The sequence below is a fragment of the Dryobates pubescens genome, chromosome 22 (genome assembly GCF_014839835.1).
Source record: "Dryobates pubescens isolate bDryPub1 chromosome 22, bDryPub1.pri, whole genome shotgun sequence".
NCBI lineage: Eukaryota > Metazoa > Chordata > Aves > Piciformes > Picidae > Dryobates > Dryobates pubescens.
Window position 1 is genome coordinate 13,151,665 of NC_071633.1, and position 15,185 is coordinate 13,166,849.

The following is a 15,185-nucleotide window of genomic DNA, read 5'->3' on the forward strand; positions in this document are numbered from 1 at the left end:
GGGAACAGTAGTAATAAAGATATGGCAAGATATGTATTAATGGGTAATCCAAGTAGTAGTTAGTGCCACCACTTGTTTATGATGGAGGATAACTTTCTTAGCTAGTGTAAAGCTAGTGTAGACATTTCAACTTACGTGAAAAAGTCATACCTTTCCTTGGTTAATGTATACATTTATTTTGTACTCTTGCAGTGACCCAGGAGTGTCTCATTGTTCTTGGGTTTTAGACTCTCTTGGTAGTTTCCTATAAAGTAGCAGCATAGCCCTATGTGCTTACAACTTTCCCTTTTTCTATCCAAGCACTCTGCAAAGTCCCATCCCCTAACGCCTTTCCTTGCCAAATCACAAGCAATCTTCTTTCTGCCATTTTAAAGCTTTCCTACCCTTTTGAAAGTACTTTTGTTTCTTTAAAAGACCAGATTGTCTTCACACTAACAGCTGATTCACTTAGCTGTAGGAAGTTTTTTGCGTGCTGCGCTTAATGTGAGATTTTGATATCTGAGAGGTTTCCCTGGGAAATCCTATAGAAATATTGATGTTCTTCCAAGTCATGATGTGACTCTGTGTGTCTTGTTTAGGAAAACTGACAGATGATGTAACAGAGTTCGTAGAGAGTTGGCAGGAAAATCTTCCACAAGGAACACACAACTGGGATAAATCTGTTCTCAGTGAACCACCCTGCCTGACACAAAGCCATGAATCTCTACAGGTTTGCATCCAGACTGAATGATTCTTACAGTTGTTGATGATTCTAATTAGAGTGAGAGTTTGACATAACACTTTGAAGAAGACTGGAAATATTCTCCTGGTTGCTGCACAGGGCTTCCCTTGTGCCCATCCTTTCCCACCCCTTTTCCCCTACAATCTCTTTTCTTCTATGTGCTTGTATTTAATGAATTAATTTTTCCCCCCAAATGTTATGTTGTCTGCATAGCAGACCTTAGCAGTGTTTCTGAATCTGGGGCTAAATGAGTGGAAAGTTGAAAGTAGGAGCATGTTCTAGAGCTGGTTCCCATTCCTTCCCTTAAGAAGGGTAGAAAGAAGCAGGTAGACAAAACCAGAATGAGAGCACAGTTAATTTGCCAGTGTTTGAAAAATGAGTTGTTGTTACTTTTGTCCATTACATTGAAGTAGGTTTTCCTTTTAAGTATTATTTTCCAGATGCAACCCTGAAATGAAATGCTTTGAAACAAAAGCTGATGCCAGGCATGTTTTATTTCTGTTCCCTTTTACACTGTAATTTAACTCAAATAATGGCTATTTCAGATTGGGCTTAGCTGCAACATCCCTTTCATGGGGAAAGGATATGTTTTGCCACCATTCATATAACCTTGGATAAAAGATTAAATGTTCGGATTATCCTGGTATGGAGAGAAATTATGTTGCTAGCCACTGCTCCTAGTTGATGAGAAAAAAGTGATTCTTAGTCAGACTGAGATGTCTATTCTGATTTTTCATAGTACTCTATTCTGCTTAGGTTTATTATTTAAAACCTTCTCTTCACAACTATCTCATTCGTTTCAGAGGACATATGCTCTGTGTAATATCCTGTTACATCCTCCTTTTGAACAATGTCATGAGTATGTGAGTCCTCTTCCTTTTATGGCAAGCTGCACCAATGATCTTTGCATGTAAGTGCAAGTTTTTTAGGTAATTCCAAAGTTATTATAAAAACCATTGTCCTTCTATTACAAGAATGAATTGTAAATGTTAACTAATGTGTGTCTCTTCCTGTGTAGCAGTTTTTAACCAACATAATTTATTATTCTTGGTTTTCATTTGTTCTGGTTCTAGTGCTAGAAATTTTTGTGTTGTTCCTGGGTTTTTGTTGTTGTTGGTTGGTTGTTTTTTTTCCTTGCTATAAGGATGACAAAAATCAGACTTAGATATGTTCATAATTTGTTGGTGTACCTTCCCTTGAACGTGGCATCTGTTTTTATTCAGTGTGCAGCATCATCAGTATTTCTAACCTTAATGAGAAGTAATAATGAACATATCAGTTTGGCATCCACAAGCCATATCATAATGTAATGAAAAGAGGAATTTGATTACTATTTGAATTTATGCTATCATATTGCAACTTGCTATGCTTCTTTGTCCATGAAGGTTTTTTGACCAGTTAATTTAACAGGCAGGAGAAGGTATTTTCAATTTCTGGTACCGTGGTGACTCACTGGTAGAAATCTTAATTCTTGTGAATTTTCTGAAGGAGGTTATTCCTTTTGTAAAAATCAAGACTTATCATTTAAGTGTATTTGTACTGCTGTATCTCTAGCTGTCATGAATTCATTAAGCAAATGAGTGTGAGGTCTCAGATACATTGACTTGTCTTCAAGTGTGGCAGAATGTCTTACTCCTTTAAAACTTAGAAAACAACACACTAATTTTGAGCACTGCTAAAGTAAATGCAGAGAAAATGGCTGTATGCAGTGCAGGAGCACTCATGAGGCTATGACTCTATGTTGAAATGTAGGTAGAAAATAATATGTCAACCTTTTTTTTTGTGTGTGTGTGTGTAAGGTCAGCAGTTGATAATGCAACTTGGTGTCGAGCATTAACTGAATATGCCAGAGCATGTGCCCAAGCAGGAAAACCACTTCATGGATGGCGAATGCACTTCCAGCAGTGTGGTAAGCAGATGCTTTCATACTTGGAAATACTGCTTAGTATCTGTCTTTTGAAAACAGTGCTCTTCATACTGTGACTTCTTTGTCCTTCCTTTTCTTGGAAACTCAAATGACAGAGTAACTATGGGCTCACTTCAAGGCTACATAAATGTGGTGAAATTTCTTTTTTACCTCTCATTTGTACTGAATAGATTTAAAGCACTGAGCTTACTGGAATGCTTGTAAGAACCTTCTTACTGAAACATCAGAGATTCTTTTAAATAATTATTTGTTTTTTCACAGAGCTACTCTTTTGAACATTGTTAAGCCTTAGTGACTTTCTGATCTATTAAATGCCATGAGAGTTGAAAATAAATGCTAATTAGACTTGCCTAAGCCTTCATCTTAGAAGTCACGGAAAGGAGTTTTGAAAAAGATCATTGATTTGTCCACCCATTTGGAACACAGGACTAAAACTACTTTATCACTTATGGCAGAAGACTTCTATGTTTCCAGAAATGTTTGTTAATGGATGTTCTACTGCTTCCTATGCTGGTCTGAATATCTAAATAACTCTGCTGTGAGAGAGTCTCAATGGGTTCTCCTTGGTGTAATTTAAGATTATTCCTTCTCAATGCGCCTTTAATGGACAGAGTATTGAGTGTATGTACATTCTATTGTGTATTATGGAAGCCATTGTTTCATTGTTCTAGATAACAGATACTTATCAAAATGTCAGTACCTGACATGTTTACTATTTAAGCACCAAAGGAGTAGCACAATGCCTCTTCATTTCTCTACCTGTTTCTGCTTTTTAGTGATTACATGTCCTGAACCACTGACCTACAATGAATGCATCAACTGTTGCCCTGTTTCATGTCGTCAGCAATCACAGTGCATTGACAGTGAGCTTCCCTGCATTGATGGATGCTACTGTCCAGATGGTAAGTTTTATTTCTCAAACTGATGTTATTTGGTTTCACATAACTTTCAGATAGTTCTCCCTGAACTTTACACACTTGTGTGGCTGAGCTAGATATAAAGAGCAAGGAACTCCCCATTCACATGGCTGGAAACAGATTTTAATACTGAGATATTTACATAGTCGTGTGATTCTGGCAAGTGATGTATATACCAGGGTGGCCTATAACCTAGATTTACTCTTATCAAAATATACTTTGATGTCAGGTTTTCCCCTTGTTACCAGCTTCTTTAGGATATATAATTCTCTTTAAAAGAGACAGAGAACATTATGCTATACATACCCTGATGATTTGTAAGTGTAGTCATCTTTGTCATATGTTTTATCTTTTATGGGCTGGTAAAATGTTTTAGCTTCTGTCTCTTTAATAAATAATTAAACCAACCAACCTGTAAAAAAACCCCAATATTGTAGTAAAATAAGGAGTAAATTGTGCCTTTAAAATATGAAGGCAAATATTTGTAAAGGTGTCAAGGTTTGGTGTTCATCTCTTTTGTTTTGATTTGTTTTTTGTGTTATTTTTGTTTGATTGGTTTAGTCAATTATTTTTTTTAATTCTTGTATTGTGGGGGAGAATCTTCCCACTCTCCCTCAGTATTAAATCCTTCATATTCACACTGTTGTTAGTGTAGTTTAGGGACTTGGTCCAAGTAAAATTTATTTAGTATGATTCAAATGCACACTTGTTCTGCAAAAACGACTACCAAGCTCTTTAGAGTTTTGTTATCATACAAGATTGTTAGTGATCCATCAGCCATTTGTGCAGATGTTTTACTTTTATCTTGTGTTATTTCTTCTAGGGTTAATTTATGAAAATGAATTGTGTGTCAAACCTATGGACTGTCCTTGTGACTACCATGGAAGTTCCTTTGAAATGGGTTCAGTAGTGTATGAGGAGTGTAATAACTGGTTAGTAATTTTTCATTTTATACTGTTAGAGTTAATCCTTTCATGGTCATGAGAAATTCTTTAAGGCCTATATTGAATAAAGGTAATAAGTCATCATTGGTTCTACATACAAAACCTGTTGTTTTATGTGTTTTGCAATGAAGGGAAAGATAAACCATAGAGCTATTAATGTGGAAGAACAAATGTCAGATATTGCAGAGAATACTGTACTGTTTAGCACACTCTGCCTTGAACTCTAGGAGTCTGGAATTCAGCATCTTAACAGGAGAATTACTTGGACTTTAACTTGTCTCCACTTTGTATTGCTTCACTTTGACACAAAGAGCCTTAATTTAATTATGACACTAAGCTGCTATTTGGGGAATTTCTAAGATAAATCCCCCAGTTTGTAGGAAGAGATAATAGCTTTTATTGGATCAACTTAATTGAAGGAAATGGATGCGCTTGCAGATGTGCAACTTCTTTGTCACAACAGTTCTGGGTTTTCAAAATAATTTTAGTTGGTTTTAATCATCCTCAACTTTTATAATGATTACCAAGGAGATAAAAAGAAAGAAAAGTCTTACTGGATGCATGGATGAAATATCACCTGACCATATCCTCATGACAAGCTCTTGCCACAGCTTCCAAGCATTCTAGTGACTGTGATAACTCTGCAACCTTTTGTGAGATTTATATCCTTGGTGCTTGTTTCATAGAGATAGATTCCAGGAGGAGCAACAGAGGGACAGCCATGTGTATATACTTCACCAAAAAACCAAAACCAAAAACCTTTTTTTTTTTTTATTTCAGCACTTGTATGGGAGGAAAGTGGATTTGTACAAATCTTACATGTCCAGGTATGTGAAAATCTTGAATATTTAACAGTTTTAATAAAGACATTTTACTTGGGTAAAATATTACTGTTAGATCTTACAGCAATATTTCACTGTATAATTTGTATTTTTAATTCTGTTTACATATAAATGCATCTCTACCCACAGAGGATTAAATATTTGAATGGTTTGAAGTGGAGATCATCTGCCTTTCAGTTTAGTGTAGTAATGTTTCTCCATATACATCACCATAATTTCTCTGGTAGATGGCACTACCTGGTCATTCAATAAAATTTCCCTTGCAATCTTCACTTGACACATATGGCATGATTATTTTCCCCCCACAGTATTGCTGACTAGAGATAGTATACAAATATCAGTTAATTATTTTCACAACATGCCTGTGGAATGAGGACTGTTGGTCTCACCTCACAGAGGCAGCTAAACGACAAAGATCAAGGTCAAAATGGTTTTCCATTTAAAGTTTCCTGTGGCCTCATGGTTCCTATAGCTGACAATGGATTTTAGCACTGGTCTCAAGGTAACCAGTTAACTATGGGAGTGCTTAATGATTCTGCAAATCAGGTTTGAGAGTCACAAATCAAATACTTAGAATGTAAGGGTTACACATTACTGCCTCCTTTAGGGGCAAGAATATTTTAGGTAGGAACTCCGTAACAAAAGCAAGGACAAGGTTCAGCTCCTAACCCTCTTTCTAGTAACTGGTTAGACTGTGAGTGCAATTTAATACATTATAATATGTATCAGAGTGCATGAACTCTACAGCAGTACAGCTGATGAGAGTACACTGTCTTTTCTGCAAACTTAAATACATTGTTTGTTATCTTTGTCAGCTGAATGCTCAGTTTCAGGAGACATTCATTTCATGACCTTTGATGGGCGCAAATACACTTTCCAAGCTACTTGCCAATATATTCTTGCAAAAAGCCGTATTTCTGGAGCATTTACTGTATCCTTGCAAAATGCTCCTTGTGGGCAGGTAAGGCTTCAAACTTTCTGGTAATGTTTATATCCTAAAGCTTTCTTTTAATCAGAAAGAATTAAAAATATATAAATGAAGGCAGGCTACCTGCCATTGAATGTATTAATAGCAACAGTTTTCCTTGAGGAGGAGATAGCTGAACAACAACAGTGCAAAGGAACTCTGTACAGAAATTATCGTGTTTGTTTGTGATATATAGGAAAGGTAACGGTAGCATTATGATTCTGGTTTTGCTTAGGTCATTCAACAGCATATGGTGTATGCTGAGTACATCTTTGTGAATTTGCAGCCAGGACAGAATAAGCACATTGCTTAGTACTGCTTGAAGGAAGAATGACCCGTTTCTGTGTCATGAATGTAGATTTCTCTTTCAGCTTTGTCCTTGCAGCTTGAAATTCACTTCTGCTTGCATTGATATGGAAAACATTGGATAGTCTTTGGGACATCTCTCTCAGATTTCAGTATATGTATGAATGAATTATGTTGGCATCCTGTGCAGTTTATTTCAGCCAAATATGCATGTGCATACTAAGAATACTCCTACTTTATATTTGAAAGTTTCTGCTACTGTACATGGAAGTCACAAAATATGTCATCTGCTTTATTTCCAAGACCCATTCTCTGCCCTTTGGTATTTATGTGAATTTTTGACCATATGTGTGAGGCTTGGAATGTTGGTAAGATTTTCACTACAGTTTTTCGTTCTCATTATAGTCTTGGTAGGTGGTGTAATTTTGAGGAAGTTAAGACAAATTAGCCTAGATCTTAAACATACATAGGTGATGTGAGAAAGTAATGCCCCAGGGAACCTTTTATTCCAATGAAAGTTGAGGCATGATTGACTTTGTGCAGAAGCCCACAGTGAGATATTTTTCAGCCTGATCTGTTGAAAAGCCCATCAATGGACAAGAAAGGTCTGGAGCAAGTACTGCTATGGTATGTGCAGGTTATGTATCATGGGCCTCATTTTCTTTTGTGCTACAGAATGCTTAGCTCTGTGCAAACCAGGCAAAAGTTAGCTGGCTTTCTGAAGCATGAGACTGCAAAGAGCCTTGCAGTAGATCTTGCTTGATGTGTCTCTGTGTCCGAGTGGTTTGTGAGTGGAAAAACCCAGGTTTTTACTCTATTTGGCTTCTTATTTCATGTAGCATTCAACAAAACTAGCTTGATCAGTCCATAATAGATACAGACTTTTTACAGACATTTGAGTGAAGAATTCCAGACATCAGCAGCCAGGTGGGTGATCAGAGGCTTATGTGGTGTGTTCCAGGGCTACGTGCAGTTTGATTTAATTATCCATGTAGATATGGTGAGACAATAGTGAGAACAGTTTGTGTTACTACAGTGTAAGAATGTGAAGCTTCAGTGCAGCTATTCAAGTGTCTTACTATCAGCTAGCTGGTACCACTTGGCAAAATTGCTGCTTTACAGTTCCCTAGGCACTAGCCATTATCTCTTTCCCATTTATAAAAATTAATGAATTGAAATGGGAAGCTAAAAGATTTGTACTGCAGAATCTCATATTTCTTGATGGTTTGAGATTTTTGTGCTTTTTTTTTTTTTTTAGGAAAAAACCAAAACAAAACAACTTATCAGTCCTATCTCATTCAAGCAGATTTAAAAAAATGTAGAAATAAAATACCTGGGGAGATTTTAGCTTTCTGACTCACAAAGAATCCAGTCATCTAGAGCCTTAGAGCTGGTGACATAAACAGTCAGCAAGCAACAAGTTATTTCAAAATTATGAGAAATTTTGTTTAAGCACTTTTTGGAGGGAGAATCAGCCAAGTGATTAGCACAGTTTAACCTTATCTGAGTTTCAGGTGACAACCTCACTGGCTTTGTAGTTTGTCTTCTGAGCACAGAAGTTTTTTGAAATGTCTAGTGAGAGAAACGGCCATTCCTGCGAAAACAACTGATGAAAGTTGACAGGGGTAGTGCTATGGAAGAAACAGAGAATAATTGTCTGGCAGAATTTCTCCTTTAGTTTCAGCATGAAGGAATAATAAAGCTTTTGTCAATTTTGTGTAGTAATGAACATAGAGTAGAGTGTTCTCTTGGTTCTGGTTTGCTATGCATACAGGCTGCTTTTCTTTTATTTTCAACTACTTAAAAGGTCAACAAAATTGTCAATTTATATCTGCAGTTGCCGAATGATATGCACAAAAGTTCAATTTCTTAATAAAGTGGCAAGACAATAGGACAAGATAGAAGAGCATGGCTTCACAATACAGATGTCTGTCTTCACTATCATTTCAGGAAAGCTGGCTGAGCTGATGATATATCTTGTTATTTTTATAGTTCCCTATTTTAAAGTTTCACTTTAACATTTCAGCTTTTGGGGAAAGATTGCTGTGGCTCTCTTCTTTAGAGACTGAGAAATTGTGAATGTAGTGTTTACTCTTTACACACCACTATGTATACTTGTATGTCCATGGTACTTGAAGGACTTCAGATGATCTGCTCTGTGCTAGTTCAGCATCTGTCAAAGGCCAAGTGGTAGTGTTCAGAGATCCTTGTACCTCTAGTAACTGTTTTCAATGCGTAGGGCAATGTTTGTCCTGTACAGGCAAGTGTCATTGAAGTGTCATATCATGTCATGATTCCCATGTCTTGAATGGGAGTCATCCACCTTCAAAAATAATTCAAAGTAAACCAAATGGCTGATGGTTTTTAATCAGTTCTGTTTATAAGTCAACATAGACCCTAATGAGTTCCTTAGAAGCTTGAAAATTATGTACCAGCATAAGGAGTGGAAAAAAAATCCAGCCTAAGTAATGTAGAATGAGGGTCCTATATCTGACTTCAGTTTTGATGAAAGCAGACAACTTGAATTAAATTCTTGATATTTATGCTGTTGTGAAATTTTCTTGTGAAGGCTATGTAGCTTCTCTGTGTTGTAAAGCTCCACACAAGTCTGACTGCTTTGGGGTTTAGCACTTCAGTCAATTAGCAGCTTTAATTTAAACATAAATGTAAAGTCATTCAAAATACTAAGCTTTTTAAATTCACTGTAAAGTGTAGTACACTCTGCTAAGAAACAAGATACAACTGAGATTTTAATTCCCCAATAATCGCTGTTTTACTCTCACTGCTATTTATCATTCAACTTATCAGTGTATTTATTTATTTATTTTAAATTTGTCTTGCTCTTACTTGCAGAACCAGGATGGATCATGTATCCAATCAATCAGCCTTATTCTTAAGCAGGACCCCAAGAGGCAAGTGACTCTGACTCATTCGGGAGATGTTCTGGTATATGACCAATATAAAATTAACCTGCCTTATGCAGATGGTAAGGAATAACACATAAGCGTATAACTCCTATAAAGCACTACTTTAATGGCCTGAGTGTCTGCTGTGATACTGTCAATATTGCTGACATACTGAAGTTAACTAGCATCCTGTTAACATCAGCATAAACATTTCATAACAAATGACCACATTAACTGCTGATGTACCTTTTACACTGATGGTAGGAGCTGTGCAGTGGCTGTGTTGGGCTAGTGTCTGTTTATGTTAAGCCTGAGTACATTCTGTCTCTAACTGAAGCCCAAATGCCATCCCTCACATTTGCAGTGTTGGTCAGTTCTTTTCTGAGGAGGAAATTATTGTCTTTGATTTTTGACTGAGTCATTTCTTTCCTTTTTATGCAAGCTGCTTGAGTAAATAGATATGGAAGGTGTCCTCTTGCCTCTTACAGACAAACTACACATTTTCAAACAAACAAAGATTTTTTTTTTTTTATTCCCCCTCCTCCACTTCTAAAATCTCTCCCTCTGGAAGATGTTACAAAGTATTCTGCAGATGAGTATGTAACTGTTCTGTGAGATTCCATGTAAGATTCAGTGAGCATTTTATATGCAACTCATTAGTAGATTGGTGTTTGTTGGGTCTTGGCTCTGGGAATTGCCTCAAAAAAATTCCTTAATACAGGAAGCATAATGCAGACCCTTCATTCTATACAACCTAATCCTAACACCAGTAATGTTTCTAACTTCACACTGATTTGCTTTTAGTTAACCTTTATGATTTTTTTGGGGGGTGAACTCTGGATGCATTTCTAAAAAGTGTGATGACTGTCACAGGTTTCTTCTTCAAACTGATTCATTGTAATCTTTCATGAGAAATCAATGATTAGGGGAAACTGGTGCTTTAATTGGAAAAAAATGTAACTTACATGAAAAACATAAATAAGATAAAAGCAGTCAGATGACAAGAAAAAAAAATGCCAATTACAAGTAGATTTACTATGCCTTTCAACAATCTGTTTTTACTCTCCAGAGTTATTTGAAATACGGAAACTCTCCTCTGTATTTCTTCAAGTAAAGACACACATTGGGTTACAGATACTCTATGACAGAAAAGGACTGAGGCTTTATCTTCAAGCTGATGGACGGTGGAAAGATGATACTGTGGGCCTTTGTGGAACCTTCAATGGAAATATGGAAGATGATTTTTTGTATGAATAGCTGCAAGATTTCTATTTCCCAGTATATGAATATCTACAGTTAGAGTGGTAGATCAAGTGTGTACTGAAGCTGAATGGATAGATTCCCAGAATTATTTATTTGAAAGTTTTGTGTCAGTAAGATAGCTTTGAGTGTGCTAACAAAAAATAGGTATCTTCAACTACAGGATATCAAGCCATGCTTTGCTTAAAATAGAGTACTATGAAAATATAGTGAAATATGACTAATAAGTGGTATTTTATCTGAAAAATTTTGTCCATAATCTGGAATGGCAAATTTAAGAGACCCTCTGCTTCCCTTCAAGCCTCTTTATCTCTCTCCTGGTCCTGTTTTCTGCTGCAAATTCTGATCTTCTTTCTCTGATAGAACCTACATTGAATAGTGTCTGCAAAAGGATTTGGCTATTGCCTGAGGTTTGCTTTGTTGTGATGCAGTGAAAGGTTGTCAGAACTGTTTGTACACCACAGTCCACATTATTCTTGTCCAGCTTCTTTATTATCCAAAGGAAATAGTCTGTGAAGAAAATGGGCTTTTGGAGGGTCGAACAGCCTAATGGAAGTGGAGGATGTGAATTTAGACCAAGGGAACTAAAAAATCAGGAGAATGTATTTTTCTCAAAACAGTTGGAAATTTTGAAGTCAGAACTAATAGAAAAATGGGAAAGCTTTTCATAACAGTTGTAATTAAAAAAACAAATATTCTGGTGGATTTTTGAACAATTTTTATCTTAAAGATCAAAAAGTATTATCAGAATATTGCTTATAATGAGACTAGGAAACATACAGAGAGGATCTCAATGAAGAGATTATTTATGTAAAACTATTTAATTGCTGTTTGAAGCAAGTAAGTTTTGTGTGTTTTTGATGACAGTTTTTGGACCTGTTCTCAAATAAGTGAAAAATAGTTGGTATTTGTGGAAAAAAGCCTTTAGACTACAGGAACTTAATCTGTGCTGAGACATGGCAAACTATAACATGCAAGCATCTTGACATGTACACAAAACGCCTGATCTACACCAGATTTGGGGGACTTGCCAAGGATAGTGGTGTCTTTTGCAGCACCTCTACTTCCAGCTACTTTACCACAAGTAATGCCACTGGTTGCATGCCAGGTGCAATCTTTTCTCTAGCCTGCATCCCATATTTAAATGCACAGGTTTGATCATTCTGCCTCTAGAATATTCATGCACCTTGGTTATTTTGATCAAAGTCTTTCTAGCTTTCTAATTTTGCTGCCTGTGTACACCTGGGCCTCATGAATATCTGTCCTTTGCAATTATACCTCTGGACTCTTGAATTTCTGTTGCTTCTTCTTTCATGCAGCCACTAGAGAGCCTGGGAAGTCAGATACCTAGGGACAGGCAGGAAACTATAGGCAGAGGAGAGATAAAAATGGATCAGATATCACCGAGGAGGCAAAATTCTGAGTAAGAGAGTACTGACTTTCAAGACAGTGATGTTCTGTTCTCTTTTGTGAAAATGGAACTTGACCTATTTTAATTTGTCTTTTCTTACTGAATATCTAATGGGTCTAGAGCAGATCTTCTCTTTCTTTTCCGGTTGTTTGGCTGGAAAGAAATACTTGAGTCCTGAGACTTAAGTTGACAGTTCTTCATGGGAGAGTGCCTGAGAATATGGAGCAGTGGAAGCTCTGCTGAAGGGGGTGGTAGAACTGAGACCACTTTGTATATTTGGTATATCTTTTGTGACTGACTTCTGTTTTGTAAAAGATCTCCAGTTGGAGTAACTGAAAGCACTCCAGAGCTGTTTGGAAACACATGGAAAACCTCATCGGCATGCGTTCTTGTGCATGATAGTTCACAAATGGATCCATGTGATGTTCATCTGCAGGCAGGTGGGCAGTGAAGGTCAATTGTTACTGAGTAATGCATTTCTACTTATTAGGTTTCATTCCAGTTTTCCTAGTTAGATCAGGTAAAGTAATAAACTACCCACTGAGAAAACATAAATAGTTATAGGTAGCATTTATTGAGTTCAATCCCCTAACAAATCATTGTAGAGCATTGTTTAAGTATTTTCCAAAACTTGTAGAGGCACTTGAAACATCCTCCTTTTATTTCTGGTATGCAGTTACAATGTGTAAAGCAGGATGTCCATCACAGGTTGGTGGTATTACAGTTGCTGCAAGGTAGGATGGAGACTCAATAGTTATTGCAGTGTTCATTTTTGAAAACACTCAACAAATGAGACATTTGCTTTAGTTGTCTGCTGTGGAGGAGAATAAGTAGGAGAAAGATATTAATGCACTGCCATCCTTTAGATTCAGCTGAAAGGGTACAGTGGTGAATGATGCTAGTGACTGATGTCATGAGGAGCACAGATGGTCCCTAGTTCATCATTATTAGAGGATGTCATTTGTAGATCTTAATTGTTACCCATTTCGCAGTTCCTACCACTTCTTGTCTTGGACTCGACACACTTTTAGGCACAATATAGAGGTAAACTAGTGATTGAATTTTAGCAGTGCTAGGAAATCATTATGTCTGCTGCTAAACATAATCCTGTCTGCTGAGTATCTACATGATGTGCAGCACTAAGAAGCTGCATTCTTGGTAATGGGTTTGGACAAGAATGTAGAAAAAAGTGGCCTGTGCAGGAAGTCAAATTATGTAAAAGGAATTTTGAAGTCCTAGTTGAATGCATCTCTTGTACATTGTAGGAAATAGAAATTTATCTCCAAGTATGCTAATATAGCATATTATTTCTTTTGACCATTATTGCACAATTATTTAATGCATTCAGAATGAAGAGTGCTGTCTTTTAACACTATTTGATAGTGCTCTTGTTCTCCTGTGCTATAGTGCTACCCAAGCTAGCAGCTCTGAGTGTGGTTGCAGTTTTGTACAACTGAAACTTTGGGTAACAACAGATTATTCTTTAAAATGCTGACCTCTTGAAGGTAGTTACTAGGAATGACTTAAACTAAAGAGAGGTGTAATCCTGTGTGTTTACAAAAGACATTGGGTAGTGTGTAGCATCTGTTGCCCAATCCACATTCATGAATCAGTTTCAAGATTGGAGACTATATATAGGCGACCTGCATATTGTAAAGGTCTCCAAATACCTTACAACTATTCCCAGAACAAGTTGAAAACAATGAGAACCTAACTTGTTTTCTGCCCTTCCATACATTTGTATAGAAATAAATATATGGCAATAGTATGTAACCATGATTGTTGCATTATATTGAAAATTCTTTTATTTCAAATCTCTTCAAAACTCCCTCACTGAAAGTATTTATTCTATTATTTGTATAGCCTCTTATGCAGCAGAAGCCTGTAGCATCCTTACAAAAGAACTTTTTGCTCCATGCTACCCCTATTTGAGTCCTGTTGCCTATTTTGAGCAGTGCAGAAGAGACACTTGCAAATGTGGACAGACTTGCTTTTGCTCTGCTCTGGCCCATTATGCTCATCATTGCCGAAGATTTGGAGTTGTAATAGATTTCAGAGAAAGTGTTCCAGACTGTGGTGAGTTGCCTCTCAGTTCTAATAATTAATTACTTTTCCAGAACTTTAGAATGAAAATTAGAAAATAAAATAAAATAAAATGAGAAGAGGATTAATTGTAGCATGATCTTTAGTATAGAGGGCAAGGTTCTTTTTCCAGACAGAATGAGGAGTAAAGTTTTTATAGGATTATTCCTTGTTGTTGGCTTTCTTTAGTTCTTTTGACTTAAGAATCAATGCAAAAATTAGTGTATTTTTTAAGTAGCTGAAGGTTTTGAAATGTATACAGAATTAAAAATATGTCTTTATCTCTTATGGGGCTTTGAATATCTCATATCCATGCTGATAGTATTCATGAGATGTGTTCCTTTGATGCTAGGTTTACCTGATTCCTTAAATGAATGAGAGGAAAGATGGTGACATATTTAGGAGTTTTACCTGGATTGTTGTCACCTTCTGATGTCTGAAAATATTTTAGCTTATCCTCTTGCTGTCAATGACACTGAAATATGTAGACTGCTAAAATGAGTGTTGAGAATTGGTATTGTTGACAGTTCATTTAAAATGAATGGAAGAATATAGATAGAGATAGCCAAAGGTGAACATCTGTGTAATCTTCTCTATAATGCCTCACAAGTAGAGGAGTAGAATAGTAGTATTAAATTCTTCAGTTTATAGGAATTTTTCATGGTTTAAAAGATGTTGATAGAACATGTAGTGCTGGTGTGTACATTTAGGAAAAAAAAAGACATTAGAATTTGAAACCCTGAAACCACTCTGAACTGGCACCCCTCATGCGTCAGTAGGTCTGGCCCCATAAACAAGGCTGAAAATACATTTTCAACATTCAGTAATTTAGCATCTGTGCCAAGGGAGGTCTAGGCTGGATGTTAGAAAATATTGCTTACTGAAAGAGTGGCCAGATGTTG

The 15,185-nt window shown here is 36.5% G+C and overlaps 1 protein-coding gene across 1 annotated transcript in view; it reads left to right on the plus strand.

The window, feature by feature from the left end:
• OTOG (otogelin) overlaps positions 1 to 15,185 on the plus strand; it is an 83,092-nt gene that overhangs the window by 10,382 nt on the left and 57,525 nt on the right. The window contains exons 9-19 of the mRNA XM_054172041.1: positions 579 to 709; positions 1,525 to 1,631; positions 2,521 to 2,630; positions 3,425 to 3,550; positions 4,389 to 4,497; positions 5,290 to 5,336; positions 6,167 to 6,312; positions 9,478 to 9,610; positions 10,600 to 10,777; positions 12,517 to 12,641; positions 14,065 to 14,277. Coding sequence (XP_054028016.1) covers positions 579 to 709; positions 1,525 to 1,631; positions 2,521 to 2,630; positions 3,425 to 3,550; positions 4,389 to 4,497; positions 5,290 to 5,336; positions 6,167 to 6,312; positions 9,478 to 9,610; positions 10,600 to 10,777; positions 12,517 to 12,641; positions 14,065 to 14,277 — 1,425 coding nt within the window. The remainder of the gene's footprint in view (positions 1 to 578; positions 710 to 1,524; positions 1,632 to 2,520; positions 2,631 to 3,424; positions 3,551 to 4,388; positions 4,498 to 5,289; positions 5,337 to 6,166; positions 6,313 to 9,477; positions 9,611 to 10,599; positions 10,778 to 12,516; positions 12,642 to 14,064; positions 14,278 to 15,185) is intronic.